The 19,215-nt window shown below is 34.2% G+C and overlaps 3 protein-coding genes across 6 annotated transcripts in view; all 3 read right to left on the reverse strand.

Moving 5' to 3' along the window:
* LOC133874836 (probable disease resistance protein At4g27220) overlaps positions 1 to 19,215 on the reverse strand; it is an 82,345-nt gene that overhangs the window by 47,152 nt on the left and 15,978 nt on the right. The gene's annotated exons all lie outside the window — the stretch shown is intronic.
* LOC133874837 (uncharacterized) overlaps positions 1 to 19,215 on the reverse strand; it is an 81,023-nt gene that overhangs the window by 28,520 nt on the left and 33,288 nt on the right. Inside the window, exon 4 of one of the 2 annotated variants that reach the window (XM_062312719.1) lies at positions 8,603 to 8,809. The exons of the other annotated variant lie outside the window; for it this stretch is intronic. The gene's annotated coding sequence lies outside the window, so the exon portion shown is untranslated. Of the gene's footprint in view, positions 1 to 8,602; positions 8,810 to 19,215 lie in introns of those variants that run through there. 2 annotated transcript variants of the gene reach the window in all.
* LOC133875751 (uncharacterized) lies at positions 728 to 6,975 on the reverse strand. Of its 3 annotated transcripts, none has more exons than XM_062313975.1 (2): positions 6,458 to 6,944; positions 728 to 1,213 (listed from the first exon to the last, which is right to left on the reverse strand). In XM_062313975.1, the coding sequence occupies exons 1-2, from the start codon at positions 6,930 to 6,932 to the stop codon at positions 939 to 941; spliced, it is 750 nt and encodes a 249-aa protein (XP_062169959.1). In that variant the 5' UTR covers positions 6,933 to 6,944; the 3' UTR covers positions 728 to 938. The 3 variants fall into 3 exon arrangements, with proteins under 3 accessions (XP_062169959.1, XP_062169962.1, XP_062169960.1); XM_062313978.1 differs by lacking the exon at positions 6,458 to 6,944 and adding an exon at positions 2,815 to 3,055; XM_062313976.1 differs by lacking the exon at positions 728 to 1,213 and adding an exon at positions 5,236 to 5,567 and having other exon boundaries at positions 6,458 to 6,975.

A 19,215-nucleotide genomic window follows, 5' to 3' on the forward strand; every position in this document is an offset into this window, starting at 1 on the left:
AAGATATTGTGCATATCCAATTTCGGATATGAGTTGAGCTCGAGATTATCAAAATTTCTATCAAAATTAGGTATTGGTATTTTTGCAAATTGCGTTAAATTCTAACCAATACTTAAATCCTATCAATTTTTTTCTTCTTATTTTTTTCCTAAAAAAAAATAAAAATTGAGTGTTTTGAGAATTTTAACATGATTTAACGAAAAATTATAACGGATGATTGAAATTGAAAAAGATTGAAAGATAGATACCCTAAATTGATACATTTTAAAGTCTAAATATATTTTTACAAAATTAATAAAAGATCAAGAATTATAAGCCAAATTCTTTCAAATTTTTATTTATCAAGAATACGAGTGTGGGTGCTAATCAGCAGGATTGATAGACAATATATATAGGAGGCGCAATTCGAAATGATGTCCGGGACAGATATAAGCATTGAGTAAACATTAATATAACAGAAAGGTACATAATATTATTGGAAATTAGTGCTTCGGTGTATGTTGCAATGTGACAAAAGTTTAAAATTTATCCGATGCTTTAGCATTATGGTCAGGTGCCGGAACTAGGATTTAGAATTTGGGGGGGCCAAATTAAAAAATAATAATTTGGGAGGATCAAAACTAAAAAAATAAAAAATAAAAATTTAAGTGTAAAATTTTTTTTTTGGAAAAACCCTTGGCCTTGGGAGTAGTTCCGCCCCCGATTATGGTCTAATTATAATCAGTAATTCCAACGAAAAATTATAGATTATCATAGTTAAAGACTAAGTAAGTTGATAGAGCTGATATATCATTCGAACGGGCCACAGGGAAATCAATGCCAAGGGCTCCATAATTACATGCCATATAAATTACACAACAGGAAATCTCAAGGCTGTTAAAGATTTCATCACTCCACACATCCAATTATCTGCTCATTTCTTGCTTGTTCTTCTAACCTCAGGAACCATCAGATCGATCATCCAACAATCGCATGCCCATGAATTCCTTCATCATGAAAACTCTTATCACATCTTCTGGTTTTTTGTAAACGGTCGACTTCAGATCTGCACAAGGCTGATGCTTCTCTGCTCTCACAAGACCTGCAGACTTAAGAGTTTCCTTCAGTTCGGCTACCTCGGCTTGCAATGCCTTCATATCCAGTTCATGACCCTGATCAAACTTCTTTTCACCACGAATTGATCGCAAGACAGCCTTATAAACCAATGTTCCACCTGCAAATGCAGTAGAAACCAACAATGAGTATTGTACAAGAAGGGAAAACCTAGCAAAAGACTCGATCATCAATGCATTTTGAGGGAAAATATTCTAGTTCACAATTTTTAAACATTCTAGAGTTCCAGATTTGCATACGACATTACTAGGCCAGGGTACACATGATGCGTCTAACGATTGAGATCAGAAAGAATTCTAAACGAGAAACCTTCAGGATGGTTAAGCATTTCCATAACATGTAGAGCATGCTGCATTAGACACCCTTTGTTAGTGGACCGTGAACCGTGAACATTTCTTTTCTTTTCTTTCTAGGCATAAGTGCCGCATAACCCAATCAACACCAAACAAATTGAAAAGTGAGTTCCACAAATCTCTGACTACATCACAATAAAGAAAAAGGTGGTCAATAGACTCCTTACTTTTATTACACATACAACACTACTCCACCATCAAACCATATATTCATCTTCCTCAAGTTATCCAATGTCGATATTTGTCCTAATACTGCCATCCACACAAAAAATGCCTCTCAAAGGAGCCTCGATACTCCAGATACTCCTTCACAGAAAAGGGGAACCAGTAGTTATGGTTAACATGATACTTAAAAAATAAAAAATAAAATAAAAAAATGATACTATGAGTCACTTCAAACTTACGCCTTTTGGAAGGCCTCCAACATATTCTATGCACATCTCCTTGCCCTTATGAGAGAATACAACATCTCAAAGAAAGAAAAGACTAAATTGGCCTCCCAATCTTTTACAGATCTAGTAAAAATTATATTCCAATGAATATTACCATATCAAAACTGCATATGATTTGCCACCCACGCAGCCTTATTGCGTGCAAAACTGCATATGATCTGTCACCCACGCATCCTTATTGCGTGCAAAACTGAACAAGTTCGGATAAGTTATCTTCAATGGTTGATCACCACATCACACATCATGTAAAAAATTGACCTTTGACCCATTACCCATCTCTTATCTAACAAATTTTGGAAAAGCATCGCACCCCTTCCTTTTATATTTCTACACTCCCACTCAAATGATCATGTTATCTACCTAGAACACCAACCTCTCCTCAAACTATCATATTTAGTATCTATCACCAATTTCCACAAAGTCTTTCTCTCTATAGCATAATGAGACAATCATTTTCCTAATAGAGCTTGATTAAACTGAATCAAGTTTCTAACCCTCGAACCACCTAATTTCATTAAAGTGCAAATTCTCAACTAATTCACTAAATGAAACTTAAACTTGTCTCCCATTCACCCTTAAAAAAAATAAAAAATAAAAAATAAAAATCCCTCTAAAGTTTATAAGCCTATTAGCCATACCCACTGGAATAAGAAAAAGAGACAGAATAAGTAAGTAGATTGGAAAAAGTACTGTTTATTAGAGTCAATCTACCTCTCTTAGATAAATAAAGCTTCTTTCATCAAGCCAACTGGCGTTTCATTTTTTCAATTATTCAATTCCAAATACATGATACATGTAATCCTTCCAATACTTTTAAACACACATGAATTTAGAAGAAAGCAGAACACAATAACAAAAGAGGTGGTGGTGTGAGATGCGAGTTATGAGTTATATACCATAAGAGCTCGAGCCCCAGCCCTTAACTGCCGTCAGATCTGGTGTGTTCCGTTTCAGTGACTCACTTGTTGAGCAAACGTAACCCCAAATCCCCATCTCTCTCTCTCTCAAAGGGAAAAGCGATCGAGATGGCTATGTCCGATCTCTTGGGGAAAACACACTTTTTTCTCTCCCTCTCTCTGACCCCTCTCAAAAGGAAATGCCAAGATGGAAACTTTTAGTTTCCTTAGGCGAAATGGTAAAGCATCAATTCTTACAATATACGTGCATGCGAGTGGAACTGCATGTGGAATGTCCATGCATGCTTTAAACGTGGCGACTTCGTCCCGAAGAAAGATTGCACGTGCCGAATGGCCCCAGTAATTCCCAAACTAAAATGCATAAAAGAAATAAAATTGTTACCATTTATACATAAGAGTAATTAACTGCCAGAAAATATATTTCTATCTTATTATCCTCCCGTAATGCCAGGTAGCAGGGCGGCTCTTCCCTTAGGCGGTCGCCTAAGGGCCTAAGGCCCCAGGAAAGAAGACTGCCTAAGGCCCAGGAGAAGGGGAAGAAGCCTCCCAATAAAAATATTGGTAATAGTAGATAAAAACAAAAAAAAAAAACAAAACAAAACAAAATAATAATAATAAGGCCCAATTACACTACGACTACGCAAAAAAAAAAAAACTCATTTGAAATTCCCATGAAAAAATCAACCTAAGTATGAGGAACACAATGATTTTTACTTTTTATTTAAAAAAAAAAAAAAAAAAAAAATTGGTTTATCTCTCATTTGATAGACTCTTCAACTCCCTCGTAGGAAAACCAACCGTTAGAACTTTTAATGCCTAACAAGTAACAACACAACGATTTTGTAAAATAAAAGAAAATTGCATTATCTCTTTCTACAGGAGACTCTAGAACTCCACCTAGAAAAACCAACGGCCAAGAACCAAGAGCACAAATCATATTTTTTTCAAAAAAAAAAAAAATACAAATCTTTCTCTTTAAACAATCTCTTCAATAAATTACCAAAATCACTCCTTAAAATGCATTGCAATTTCCTACAACAGCTAGAAAGTAGGAGGCGCAGAAGCAGTGAAGCACCAACCAATTTTCACCTCCGGCCTCTCCCTTCACTGCCTTCAGCAAGCTCGCAGAGCACCCATTAAAGACGGTAACCTATTTGTATCTTGATTCTTGCATCTTCATTCGTGTCTGACAAGAGAGTTTTCTTCTTTTTTATAACCATAATGGATATATTCATTTCAAACTTTCCCTTGTCAGAGATAATTATGAAAATATGTGGCTGCGACAAAAAGCCACACTTTTTCTTTGTTTTGCTTCTTTTTTTCTTTTTATAAGTGAGTTTTGCATTGTTTTTCGGTGTTGCACTGTTGCACGCGACTTGGAACAGCACAGTTATGTTTGAAATGTGCCTAACCCTCTTACTGTTGTGTGTTTTAATTTTTATAAAATATTTACACCCGTAATATTTCTTTGCAACGAACGTGTACAGAGAATGCCCCTCCCTGTTGTCATGATCTTTTCAACTCAAGACAGTATAAACTATTAAAGTCTAAAGACAATGGATTAAACTAAGGGATAACTACCTCACGCAACCCCAAATTGGCTTAAGTGGTGATGGCTTTGTTTGGACTTAAATACTTAATGGAATGGCATTCTCATCACATTTCAAATTTGAATGTTTTTTTGGTACAAATAATTCTTTTGGGCAACACCTGCGACAAAGTCGAATCTTACTTGATCCGTGTGGAGTGCCGAACACAAGTTTTGAGTTTCCTTTTAAGAGATGATACACGAAGTGATCATACATTAGAAGATTTGGTTAAAAAAAAAAAAGATAACTACCACAGTTTATTTCTATTACGATTATAACTGCCCATAGAGAAAAACGTACCTCTTGGAGGCTGTTAGGATGTACATATCCAATTTCGAATATGAGTTGAGCTAGAGATTATCAAAATTCCTATCAAATTTAGGAATGAGTATTTTTACAAATTCTGTTAAATTCTGACCAATATTTAAATCCTAGCAATTTTTTTTCTTTTTTTTTTTCTATAAAAAAATAAATAAATAAATAAATAAAAAAAAAAAAAAAAAAAGCATTTTGAGAATTTTGACAGAACTTAACCAAAAATTCTAATGAATGGTTGAAATTAAAAAAGATTGAAAAATAGGTACTCTAAATTGATACTTTTTAAAACTTATGTAGATTTTTACAAAAGTGATAAAAGATCAAAATTTATAAGCAAAATTCATTCAAATTTTTATTTATCGAGAATACGAGGGCGGGTGCTAATCGGCAAGATTAAGAGAATATATATAGGAGTAGCAATTTGAGATGATGTCTCGGACAGATACAAGCATTGAAGTAAACTTTAATATAACAGAAAGGTACATAATATTATTGGAAATTAGTGCTTTGGTGTATGTTGCAATGTGACAAAAGTTTAAAATTCATCCGTTGCTTTAGCATTATGGTCTAATTATAATCAGTAATTCCAACGAAAAATTATATATTATCATAGTTCAAGACTAAGTAAGTTGATAGAGCTGATATATCATTCGAACGGGCCAAAGGCTCTTATCACATCTTCTGGTTTTTTATAAACGGTCGACTTCAAATCTGCACAAGGCTGATGCTTCTTTGCTCTCTCAAGAACTGCATACTTCTTAATTCTTTCCTTCATCTCCAGTTCATGAATTGATCGCGAGAAAACCTCATAAACCAATGTTCCACCTGCAAATGCAGTAGAAACTAACAATGAGTATTGTACAAGAAGGGAAAACCTAGCAAAAGACTCGAGCATCAATGCAAGCCACCCCCACCCCACGGTCCATGGGGGTGGCCGAACCAAGCCACGGTAGCCACCCGTAATTTTTTTTTTTTGTAACAAAAAAAAAAAAATTTATATGGAATTTTTTTGAGAATTCAACACGTGTATGTGGGGTAATTTTGAAAAGTTTGTACCGAAAAATGCACGTACAATGCACATGAGCCATTTTCCATCAAAGAATACGGAAATGGCTAACGGATGGATTACATTGAAAATTTTGAAAATTTTGTTGAGGTACATTGCCAATTTTTAAACGTTTAAGTCAAGAGTGAAAAAGTTGTAAAACTTTGGAAGGGTAAAATATATTTTTCCTAATTTTTTTTTTTTTATTAAGAGTATAACACATGTCCTCATTTTATTAGCACTAACATGACACGCTAACGAAACCGCCAATTATTTTGACTGAATTTGTTTACAGGAAGTATATTGTTATTTTTGCATATCTAAGAAACTTTTGAGTTCATTTTAATACAACGTCAAGCTAATTGTAAATGAGGTAAACCAAATGGATTGATTTTACATTTTTCCCGTAAAAGAAAAAACTTGTTGAGTTTAAGAGCAAATTTTGTAGAGTGAAAATACGCACAGGGTACTAATAAATCTACAACTCCAGAGAAATAGTGAAGAAAAAAGGAATTTAATTGCCAATCCAAAAAACATTGCTCCGATTATTAATCCAAAACGAAAGTACGGCTAGAAGCAACATAAATGATACATGTAATCCTTCACATGAATTTAGAAGAAAGTAGAACACAAACAAAAGCGGTGGTGGTGTGAGATGCGAGTTATATACCTGGGACGCTCTTGAGACCCTCCCGGCAGCCATAAAAGACGGCGTTTTTTGCCAAATCGACTGCGAACTGGCGGATCCTGGACCGGGTTTCCTCGTCCGACATGTACTGGCTCAGCGTCTGGGTGGCGTTGATCCTAACGTTGTTGATCTTCGTACCGGCAGCCAAGCCGAAATCATAAGAGCTCGAGCCCCAGCCCTTAACCGCCGTCAGATCTGGTGTGTTCCATTTCAGTGACTCACTTGTTGAGCAAACGTAACCCCAAATCCCCATCTCTCTCTCTCTCAAAGGGAAAAAGCGATCGAGATGGCTATGTCTGATCTCTTGGGGAAAATACACTTTCTTCTCTCTCTCTCTGTGATCTCTCTTAAAACGAAAAGTCAAGATGCCAACTTTTAGTTTCCTTAGGCGAAATGGTAAAGCATCAATTCTTACAATATACGTGCATGCGAGTGGAACTGTGGAATGTCCGCGCATGCTTTAAACATGGCAACTCGTCCGGAAGAAAGATTGCACGTGCCGAATGGCCCGAATTATTCCCAAACTAAAATGCATAAAAAAAAAAAAAAAAAAAAAAAAATTGTTACTATTTATACATAAGAGTAATGTTGGGAAAATAATCGGCCCCAAAGACACGTAGGCCTAAAGTAATATCAGGGGCCCAGCCCATTAGGTTGGTCCGTCCAGATCAGACTTAAGTACAGGATCCGTCGTTACCTTCGAAAAGGACTCATATCCCGAGTATATCGAGATAGACTCATATACCATCAAATATGGGATAAAGTATCTAATAGTATAACATCAGATGAAGAGATAATGTCCTATTTAGTTTAGACTCTACTACCCAATTCAAATTCTACGAAGATAAGCCTAAAGACTCCTAATCAGATTATGCTTCACGCACTCCAACAGTTTCATAACTGTGGACTGTGAACCTATAAGTAAGACTACAACGTCAGGTATTTGAGATATATTCTTTAAGTTCTGAGATTTCTAATTCTCCCTAAAAGTCGTAAAGTTTGTACTGACTTAGTCATCCGACTAATCGTTTATTATTTTGCAGATTACGAGGCGAGCGATTATTAAGGAAGACGACGAATCACAAGACAACACGTCACCGTACCACAAACTGTACTAACAAATAATAATGCCAGAAAATATATTTCTATCTTCTTATCATCCCGCAATGTGCAATGCCTGGTAATTAGTCCAAATTAACTCTTAAATTAATTATTGTTAAAAATAGATATCAAATAGTTAGTTGAAACTAGACATCAATATTATAAAATAAATATCAACGGCGAGTCACCAGACCCAACTATGGGATCTGGTGACCCATGTTGGGTCACACCGTTGGGTGAGTTAAATCCACCCATACCATTTTTTTTTTTAAAGAAAAAAAAAAAATAGGGCATTTTGAGACATTTAACTATTAAAGTTGAATAAAGTTGAATAATATTCTACTTTTTTTCAAAAATAAATCATATTTTATATAACTTTTTTAAATTTTTTCAAATTTTATCTCACAAAGTCAAACTCCGTAATTCGCGCAGTGTATTCGAATAAAATTCGGATTCAATACCCAAACGCACCATTACATTCTTACGTTACGATTTAACAGAAAATTTTAATAGGTGAGAAAAATTACAAAAAAGTAAAAGTTCGATATAGTCAATTGAGAGGTTGCAAACTTTAGGAAGACATTGCAAAATGGGTGACAATTCAAGGGGTAAGTGAAGTTTCCCTAATTGTCAAAATTAAATGGATTGTTTTAAGCAATTGGATCAAATTTGAATAAAGTAGCTGATTTTGGACCACAAATAGGAGGAAATGAGACAGAAGCAAACTGGAGCTAGGCCGCTGCCTTCAGTTTTATGCTTGATCTTGGTTTTCCTTTCACTCATATTCACAAGCCAAATTTCACGTCCTCGAAACTGAGGAAATTGGGGGATGACGGGGTTGGTTAGTTGGGACGGTTGAAAAGGGGTAAGGGATATAACTCAGCGGTAGAGTGTTACCTTGACGTGGTGAAAGTCATCAGTTCGAGCTTGATGAAGCGTTATAAAGCGGGGAAAACTGAAACAGAGGTTTTGACGACACTAATTACCGATTCGCACAGGAAAAGAGAGACCAGTTGTCTTCAGAAATGAAGCAAAGTGGGAAAAATTCATGATTAAATTAGAGCATACTTTGTTCCCGGATAATTAACCCATCATACAGAGCATGTCCACAGGCATAGCTACGAAAGATATACACAAGTAACACAAACACCAACATCAGCGTGCCAGATATGCACCACCTTCTGTAAAATACAAGTTTTTTTTCCAGGCATAGAGGATCCAAGATCTGACATTCTGCAATCAAAATCACAAATTAGATCAATCAGAATTACTGTATCTGCGAAAGCAATGTTTTACAAAAATTTCAGCGAAGATCAAGTATCTTCACCAGATTTAGCATCAAAAGATCAAGTAGGACTGAAATGTACACGGCGCAACTTATTTACTGCATAAAACTATCATTCAGTTTAAATATTTAGTAGTTTCAGAAAATAGTTTTCATTAGTTCTCCTACATGACCAAGGTGCAGCACTCGTAGAAATCCAAAACAGATGGTCATGTAACACTAAAATTGTATGGTAGAAATCCAAATCACTCGTAGTCCTATGGTCTTAAAAGACCTAAAAATTATGTCTCCCCTCTTTCCACATTTCTATCTGTTGCCACATTTTAAACTTCACAATTACTCTCAATTAGACACTGCACCATTTACATTGGTTAATCCATTTGTGCTAATTTTAAGTAGGGAATAATGGTCTTCATGCATCTAACCGAACCACTTGATAAGCAAGATAAATTCTATGTCCTATAAAATAGTTCCTCACTTTGTTAGAGTTGACCTTATATACGCACTACATCCCTCTTTTCATTTCTTCTAAAATATTTCCTTTTTCCAGATTCTTAATTATCCTTATTTTAGGTAACTGAACCTTAATTACCATTTGAGCAATACCAAAACATGAGTCAGGCTGCACTCACTTTTCCAAAGACATCCTTTGGTATTATGTACTCGAATCCATATCCACACAATAAGTAGCAGCAGTTTTAGAAGTAGATGCAAAAGGGTTAATACCTAACAACTGTGGCAATAATTATAATGTATGATTTAGATGACAACTGTAGGTCCAATGTCACAAACCTGAATGGATATAAGTTGCAATATTTTATTGAGGACCCGCAAACGATGAGTAGCATAGGTGCTGTTCACAGGAAGTCGCTTCATTCTCTTCATTTCTTCATGAACCGCAGCATTCTTCTCTTCAGACCCCATTTTCTTCTGTTGATTTTTAGGCTGAGTGCTAACTACTATCCATGGTCTGGTCAAGGGCAACACTGCCTCGTCTGCCCCTAAAATGATCTCATGGATCCACTTCTCAACTAGACCTACGAAACAATAAAACGAAACAATTTACCACAGTTGAGAGTACACCCAACTTAAACAAACAAACAAGACAGAAAAAACGTGCAAAATTTGACCATGTGTGACCACAATAAATAAAGAAGCTAATGCGCATCATCCACATTCATAAAGGAAAACTATATTTGAACACTTCTTGTTCACATCTCTTGAACACAACTCTCGTTTGTACCATTGATTTCTAACATATGTGACAACTATGTGTGATATTAACAACGCAAATGAGAGGTGCGCATAACATGCATGTATGCACGTAAAAGTCTGCAAATATATAACACAAGCATCTTGACACAGTCCTCCAAAAGCAAAAGGGTCTCAATGATCAAATAAGAAGGCAAATTCGGTTTCATGTATAACAACATTCTCAAAATGGAGTGTGGAGAGCCTTGGTATGCAAATATATCCACTACAAATAAACTTATTCCACCTGAAAGCAAAGCCTCAAGTAGACTTTCCCATCACATATTGCCTTCCAAGTTATTCCAAATAATCCAGCAAAACAAAGAATAAAATCAATTCATTCAAACCCTAATCTACGGTTTGGTTGGTGCGAAAACCATGGAAAATAAGGTAAAAAGCAAAAACAGATCAAGATTTATATGAAAAATTTCCTCAAACCGATAGTGGCATCATGTTTATTAGAATTGAGTTGGACTTTTCTTTTTCCGGAAAAAATGATTCAAAAATTTTCAATTTCGTCACTCTTCCTCCAAATTCTTGGACACCAGACAGAGTATTGAATGCCATAAAACGATGGAAGTATAAGAATAACAATACGAAGAAACAAAGCTAGAAGGAGAAAGAAAAACATACAGTTCGCGACGTCGAAAGCCCTACGACCACGAAAATTTGGAGGAGATGATTAGGGAGCTCTAGACAAACAGAAGCAGAGCAGACCAACGCCACCAGCCAGGAAGCCAGCATCCCTGTTTCTCCTAAAACGCACCGTTTTAACTTTTCGCAATTAAAAGAAAGCGAAGCAAAGTTTAGTTTAGTGGCTGAGATCCTTAGGATGGATATCCATGAGCTTAGTCAATGAATAAATTAATAAATTTAGTCAATGGTGTCTTGTACGTACTTCCATGTTGATATGAAGAAAATGACTTGTTCAAGGCTCTCTCTCTCTCTCTCTGTCTCCTTTTTGGCCTGATTTCTTGTGAAGACATATCAATTGTCAAGTATCAGGAAGGCGTTTATATTTTCTGCCATTGACCCTTCTACTCTTATGGTTGCAACTTGCAATTTCCAAGATTGGAACTATAAGATATAAATAAATAAACCTAGAGGGATGTTGCAATACAAGCCATTAGTAAGAATTTTTATTTTTTTTTGTCAAGGGATCAAGTCCTTTTCATTTTACTTGAAATGGAGGAAAATTATTTTATGGTTCGATTGTTTTATTTAACGGTGTACATAATGCAATATCATTTAAAAATATGAAGAATATTTTTTTGTCTTGACATAACGTAAAGGTGAAAACTGTTTGAGTTGCTTATTAATGTCTTTAACTTGAAAACAGAAAAAACAAAAGACTAAAAACAAAGTCTGACATGACCTTGCAATTTGACAATATACTCATCAACAAAGAACTCAGCAGTAGTATTTACTTGTAAATCAATCATAATTACCATATAGTAACAATAAAATACATGAACCTTAACGTTGTAAAAAAAAAAAAAATGCAAAGATCGATATGGGGGTGGGTGGGGAAGCAATATAATCCATAGTGACAAAGACAGTCTAGGTGGGTGCTGAATCCCCTCACCAAGCAACACCGGATCGGAGCCACTATCCAGGGTCATTCAAAGTCATCCAAACATTAATAAATATGGTGAAAGTTAAAAATGTATGGACGATGTAATATCCAGAGTGACCAAGTATGCACTTGAAATATAGGCACCGAAAAGTAGTTTCTTCTTTGATTCCATCCACATATATGGTCAAATAAGTTTTTATCTTATTTGAATTTAGTTATTAAGTTTCTAATTTCAAGCATATGGTCTTTAGGTTTCGCACAAATTTTAAGTAGGCATCTCTATCACTTTTTTCTCAAAAGTAATAGTTTGTCAAATTTCATGTGTCTCAATTGACACATCAGCATCCATATCAACACTTAATACTAATGCAAAGAAATACAACATCATTAAGCGCCAAGTCATCCATAAATTTTAAAAAAAAAAAAAAAAACATTTTTTTCGTCATCTCAATCTTTTAGATTTTAATATTAAATGAAAAACCGTTAACTTTGATCCTGATATAGATAATTAGACATTAACATTGTATTGGGTGTTAACATGAACCCTAGATTGTCAAATAAACACATGTGATAAATAGAAAATCATTAACTTTGACAGTAAAGTAATAGAGAGATCAATTTGAAACTTGTGCAAAACTTAAGGACCTTATTTTCAAAAATGAAAACTTAAGGAGTAGATCCAAATCATATGAAAACTTAGGGGATAAATATGAATTTTCTCTATTTTTAAATGTATATTTTTTTTTTGACATAACACTAAAAATTATTATTAGATTTTAGATGAATCGATATTAAATTTTGAATCAAATGATAATTTTTAGGGTCATATCAAATAATGTACATTTAAGAGTACGGGAGTGAAAATATATGTAACATTTTTTTCTCCATAAAATATTATTACACCTTGTTGCTCCCAAAGAGTCTGACCTAGCATTGTGGATTAAGGTGTAATTTGTGTGATAATTAAATATTTATTAAGTGCTTAAGCTATCATACGAGTAAGAGTAGTTTTTAAGATGAGTTTGGAGTTTATGTTGAATATGTTTGATCTACTTGTTAATTATTTCTCGAATCATTAACTTAATAAAAACAGATATGCTGAGTATTCTAACCAAACTACTTGGTTGTTTTCCAAACTACTAACCACCTACCTAACCAAATTTCAAATGCACTTTTGGTTGGTATGCATTTTTGCTTCTCTCATTTGATTTGTGAAAATCATGTACATTATCTACCAAAAATCTAATTCACCAATTGCTTTCAGTGTGGATGTAATAAAAACCACTCTCTTGGCTATGTTTGTTAAAAACTTGTTGTGTCTTTTATTTTCTGTTTTAGAATTTAAAAAATTAACAAAAACACCCAATATATAAAACACCAAATAGTCGCAAAAATATAAAATAAATAACCAGATACCTTTTAAAAAAAAAAGAAAAAGTACACATAATCCCTTCAAACTACTACATCATTGTCAATGTACCCCCCAAACTACCAATTGTGTCAATGTCCCCCCTTAAACTACCAAAAAAATGTCAATGTCCCCTTAATGACAAAAATGTCCTTCATAAAATTATTAAAATCAAATAAAACTAAAATAAAAATTATTAAATAACAAAAATTTATTCCAAAAAATAATAAAAAAAATTTAAAACTGTTTTTTATTTTTTATTTTTTAAAAAAATGATAATTTTCAGTTATTTTTTCGCTTTTTTTTTCTTTTAAAAAAATTGTTCTTTTTCGTTTTTTTATTTTAATAAAAACTGTTTTTTTTTAAAAAATAAATAAATAAATTTCAGTTATTTTTTGTTTTTTCCTTTTTTTTATTTTAAAAAAAAAAATTCCTTTTCGTTTTTTAATTTAATAAAAACTGGTTTTTCTTTTTTTCATTTGTTTTATTTTTTTTAAATAAATAAATAAATTTCAGTTGTTTTTTGTTTGCTTTTTTTTAAAAAAAAAAATTGTTCTTTTTTCGTTTTCTTTTTAATTTTTTTTCGTTTTTTTTTTAGTTTTTAATTTTTTTTAATTTTTTATTTTTATTTTTAATTTTTTTAATTTATGAGGACATTTTTGTCTCATTCAAAAAAATTGAGGTCATTTTTGTCTTTTTGTTGGTCTTAGGGGGGACATTGACATTTTTTAATAGTTTTGGAGGGGACATTGACACAATTGGTAGTTTTGGGGGTACATTGACAATTGAGTAGTAGTTTGAGGAGGTTATGTGTACTTTTCCCCCAAAAAAAAAAAAATTACTGACAGAAAATATATTAACAAACATACCAAATACATATTTGATTTCCCACAATATAAATACTGGAAAGCTGATTATATTGACTCCTTACATGAATATTAGGAAAAACTTCACTGGTAATTCCTGTGATCTTTTATCACTTTTGTAAAAAAGTATCCAAATTTTAAAAAGTATCAATTTAGAATATCTATCTTTTAATTGTTTTTCAATTTTAATTCTCTGTTAGAATTTTCCGTTAAATCCTATCAAAAAATTTCAAATACTCATGTGTTTATTTTTTTTTAAAAAAAAATTATAAATTTTTTTAAAGATTTAGGCATAGGTATTTTTACAAATTCCATTAAATTCTTACTAACACCTAAATTCTAATAATATTTTTTCCTAGAAAAAAATTGGTATTTTGAGAATTTTGATAAGATTTAATGAAAAATTTAAACAGAATGTTAAAATTGAAAGATGAATACCCTAAATTGACATTTTTTAAAATTTGAATACTTTTTTATAAAATTAATGAAAAATCAGAAATTATAAGTGAAATTCTCCTTAATATAATAAACTGATTATAATGATTTGATCATTAAGTTTAATCTTCATTCCACAATTCGAGTATTCTTTTATTTTTTTTGCTTGTGCAACACTAAAAAAAAAAAAAAAAAAAAAAAAAAAAGGGTCGTTGAAAACCTGTCCCCTTATGATTGGACCAAGCCAATGCGCACAAAAAAATTGTGTAGACCCCTCCACTCCTAATCCCACCCTCCACACGTACCAGAGATTAAAAAAATGGGCCACTTAGCTCAGACGCCATTGCTTCCATCTCTCTTTCCTTTCCGCGTCGCTTAATAATCAGAGACGGCGAGTTCTATGTTTTCCGTGTTGGCTTTATGTTGAAATTTTAAAGACACTGACTCGGGTTTTCTAATTTTCTTTTAAGCCTTTGCATCTTTTCATCAAGGCCATAGCAATAGCTTAACTGTTCCCCCATGATAACTACTTGTCCAAAGGTCTCCATACCTAATATCAAAAAGGCATGAAATTGAGTATTTCATGCTCGACTTGGAAATGAAATCAATCGAAAGGAAACTTTTTGTGAACTGCTTGCTATACATAATTTTCCACGAGAAATGTTCCTTTAGCCAAACAAAGAGCAAGAGAGGAAGAGAGATATCAACATGTTAAGCGAATGGAAAAGAGAGCAATATTTTTTGCTAAGTTGATTGCAGAGCTATTAAACGGGAAGATGCAGTACAGCCAAATATCAATTGGCTATACTATGGACCAATTCAACAAGGCTAAGATGGCATATGCTTCCAAATGGTTGCATGGGAACCATATTGCATCTTAATTTCAGTGCATCTGGAACTTAACTGAAAATTAATTAATATTGTCCTCTTGTCTCATGATTTTATGATATCTTCATTTCTTTTTTAAGGAATCACTAAAAGCATTTTAAATGATTGATGGAAAGGGGACTTTGGATACTTGGTTGGAAAACTAATGAATGAAGATCCATTTTGGCATGCTGTGATTAATAGCCAGTAAAGATAAGTTGACCACAAGCCATGTACCACTGGTGACATGCAGTGACAACTTAATTGACAACACTAAAACAGATGAAGCAGTCTAAGATCATGCAAAGAAAATTTCTAGAGAACCTAGCATCACGCACAGTACAATTGTTGGTCTAATATAGTTAGATATCTGAACAAAAAGAGTCGCATGAAAAACAAATTCCCACTCACAATCAAAACATAGCAGAATATGTGACACCCTAAAAAGTTAGTCTCACATTGGGAGGATGAATTGACGACATTGAGTGGGGGGATTATAAAGCCACTCATGAGTCCTAGTTCCACATTGGTTCCTTATTAAGTAAGATTGAAATTTATAAGTGATTCTAACCAGTTGTAACTTGACAAATCCTTTTGAAGTGATAGAGCGGATGAATTGTAACAAATGGTATCAGAGCAACTTAATAACACCATGTCGCGATGAGTGGGGAAGATTGTCACACCCCCAGAAAGCTAGTCTCACATTTAGAAGATGAATTGCATGCATTGAGTAAGTAGATTATAAAGGTGCTCATGGATGCTAAGTCTCACATTAGTTTTATAAAACGAAAGTTATTCGATATACCTCACTCCAAGCGAATCTCTCACAGGTCGGATTCAATGCTTGTCTTACAGCCCACGTCCAATGCATGATCACATGACCAAGAGCTCTTCTTTGTCAAGAGCTCTTCTTTGTCACCTAAGAGGCTACTAGAGTTTCCTTAGAATTTCCACACTTCAAATTCTAGAGTTCTTGATGGTTATCCTAGATATTATGGATGTAGAGAGAGGAACAAAAAAAAAAAAAAAAAAATCAATTTTCTTAGTAATTATTGAGTATTCAACTGAAATGTATGTTCAGTCCTCTTAAAACCAACTTAGTGACTCTCTACTAGAATCCTACGAAGGGAGAAGTTCTAGTAGAGAGCAACTTAAGATAGTAGAGTCCTATTCTAATCCAAATTAGTGGGGAGTTCTCAAATAACCACCTCACCTACAATTTGATCTCAATTAGGATTCTAATTCTACTATCCCATGTAGACGCTACATGGATTAAATAATTTCCAACATGTTTTTTACTAATGTGAGTCTGAGCTTTATACGCGATTATACGGAACTCTAATTGCAGCTTGACTAGCCTGTTTGAAATGATAATGTAGATGTGGCTAGCACTTTCTGTGGGTCCTTACACAAAAGATGCTATAATGACCTAATTGTTGTATTGAGATTATAAAAAATAAAAATAATAAAGGTCCCCTAATAATGGTACAATTATACATTATTCCAGCACCTTTCTGTCATACTTAAGGCAAAGATTTCATCCGTCTTGAACTTCAATTACAACAATATTTCTCAAACGAATATTCCTTTAATTTGAGCACTATTCGAAATGATTCAACCAAAAAAACAAAACCAAAGAAGTGAACATATAAAGTCAAAAACAAAAGCAACATTCATACCAGAGAAATTTTGGTGTGCCACTATCATACTTGTTAGTTGTTTCTTGAGGCATTAAGTCTAAAAGACTAGAACAGAAACGTTTCTTTTCTTTTTTTCTCTTAGCGATTAGAAAAGCAAATACCAAACAGAAAGTAAAAAGAAATTCCAGTGATCATCATATCTCCTTTCAAAATAGCTTAGTCAATACAAGGAGTAGTACTATACGTGCGTCAAGAGTTCGGCTGGTGTCCAGCTCTTGACCCACGTGGCATGTCTTTTTTCTTTTTTCTTTTTTTCTTTTTTTTTTTTAAAAAAAAAAAATCAGAAATAAATGTTGAAAACGCTGGTGGAAAGCATTTCAGATTCACATAAGAAATTTTCCCTCCATTTCCTAAATCTCCCCCACGGACCCACCGGCGCCTACCGACCACCCACCGACCCAGATCGTCCCTCGGCCAACTCTCTATCTCTCTCTTTCTCTCTTTCTCGCGAACCCAAATCTCCCCCTCTCCGGCCACCGTCCCCTCCCCCACCGATCGGCGCCCTCTGACCCACACCGTCCCTCGGCCAGCTCGCTCTCTCTCTCTCTCTCTCTCTCTCTCTCTCTCTCTCTCTCTCTCTCTCTCTCTCTCTCTCTCTCTCTCTCTCTCTCGCGAACCCAGCTGACCAGCGCCCACCGATCGACTGGCAGCCAACAACTGACCGACCCTCTCCCAGCTCTCTCTCTCGGACCCAGCAAATCCAGCTGACCCTCGCCCAGCTCTCTCTCTCTCACCCAACAAATCCAGGAGCTCGTTGTTCTATTTCTGCAAATCAACCTCAAGCAGGGGAAAAAAAAATATTCAAGCAAACTATTTCTCTCCCTTTCCTCTCTCTTGAGTTCTGACACGTGCACTTCACTTCCTCACTTTGATGTTGGTAGATGCTGGTAGATGCTGAGTTGATGGGTTGGGCTGGGTTAGCCTCTGGATTATCAATTCATAATTTTAGTTTAAGAAAGTCTGCTTTTTTTTGTTCGATACTCTAATGCTGTAAATTTTCCTGTATTGTTGGATTATTTAGTTTGAAAAGATAATGTATTTCTCAAATTCTTCGAATTGGCTTATATGGGAGATGGGGGGGCACTATCCACTATCATGATAAAGATGGATTTATCATGCGTGTAAATTGTGAACAGAGACTCTATAGGTTCTGAGATTTTATCGCAGACAAACTGAGGGCTTGATGACATTAATTAATTTCTTTGAATTTAATTCCTGGTGAAGTGCAAATTGGAGAGTTGTCATTAATTAATTAATTTTTTTTTTTTCTTGCAGATTGTTGCACCATCTGTGGCACTATTTAGAGCTTTGAATCTTACCTGGTATGGCATTTGTTATAATAAAAATCAAAAGAATATATCATGCTTTCTATTATAGATGCTTTTGAAGAATGAATATAACATTGTTTTTATTTGCATATAAAGAATGAATATAACTTTTTTTTAACTTCTTGATGTGTGAAACTTTAACTTGGAGGTTGTTCCGGGAAAAAAGAAGAAGAAGAAAACATAGCATATTAGACCTCCTCTGCACATACCGACCTTGTGATATCATTTCAGCGTCACTTACTCTCCAAAATGCTGATTTCGTCAAAAGATGAGGTCCTTGTAGCCATTAATTGAACCTAACATTTTTAATATGTTAGGGTCACGTTTATTAACGATTTAAGTTTGTTTTGATAATATTGAAGTAGTAGCTATGTATGAGTCTTATGTTACTAATATGTTTGAGAAATTATTCTGTTAATGCAGGTTTTTGAATTCTTTAAACATTCCTTTGTCTGTGGAAACTGATTATGTATTTACTGCACCTATATTCTCTGCATTTGTCTCATGGGCTACTTGCTTTCTGACAAAGGTATGTATTCTAACTGAAAGGTGTGTCCTCAGAATTTGGACTTTATCCTTAGCTTTGATGATAATCTTAAATCACTCTCACCTTTACAGGAAGTCAGCTTTGATGCTAACTTGGTTGAAAGTGAAGGGGTTGCTGATTTGATGACCTGGAGAATATACATAACAAAAGCTGCAGTTTTTTTTTTTTGGTTTATCTTGAAGCCCTTTTGGCTTACTGGTTTTCAGCTTAACTTTGGGGGCAGATTGTTGGCGGTGGATGTAGAGGTTGTTAGTAACCATTTTTGTGTGTTAGAACGGTTGAGGGTGTACACATTCTTTGGATTCTGTTTTGTTGAGAAATGCTTTTATAGGTGGTGTATATTTTGAATATTCCTTACAATATAGTGTAGTGTTTA

Source organism: Alnus glutinosa, chromosome 8, assembly GCF_958979055.1.
Source record: "Alnus glutinosa chromosome 8, dhAlnGlut1.1, whole genome shotgun sequence".
Taxonomy (NCBI): Eukaryota; Viridiplantae; Streptophyta; class Magnoliopsida; order Fagales; family Betulaceae; genus Alnus; species Alnus glutinosa.

Coding starts and splice junctions, on each gene's coding strand:
- LOC133875751 (XM_062313975.1), bottom strand. CDS start 6,932: ATGCGCGGACATTCCACAGTTCCACTCGCATGCACGTATATTGTAAGA. Junction 1,214..6,457: donor GGGTCTCAAGAGCGTCCCAG/GTATATAACTCG, acceptor CTGCATTTGCAG/GTGGAACATTGGTTTATAAG.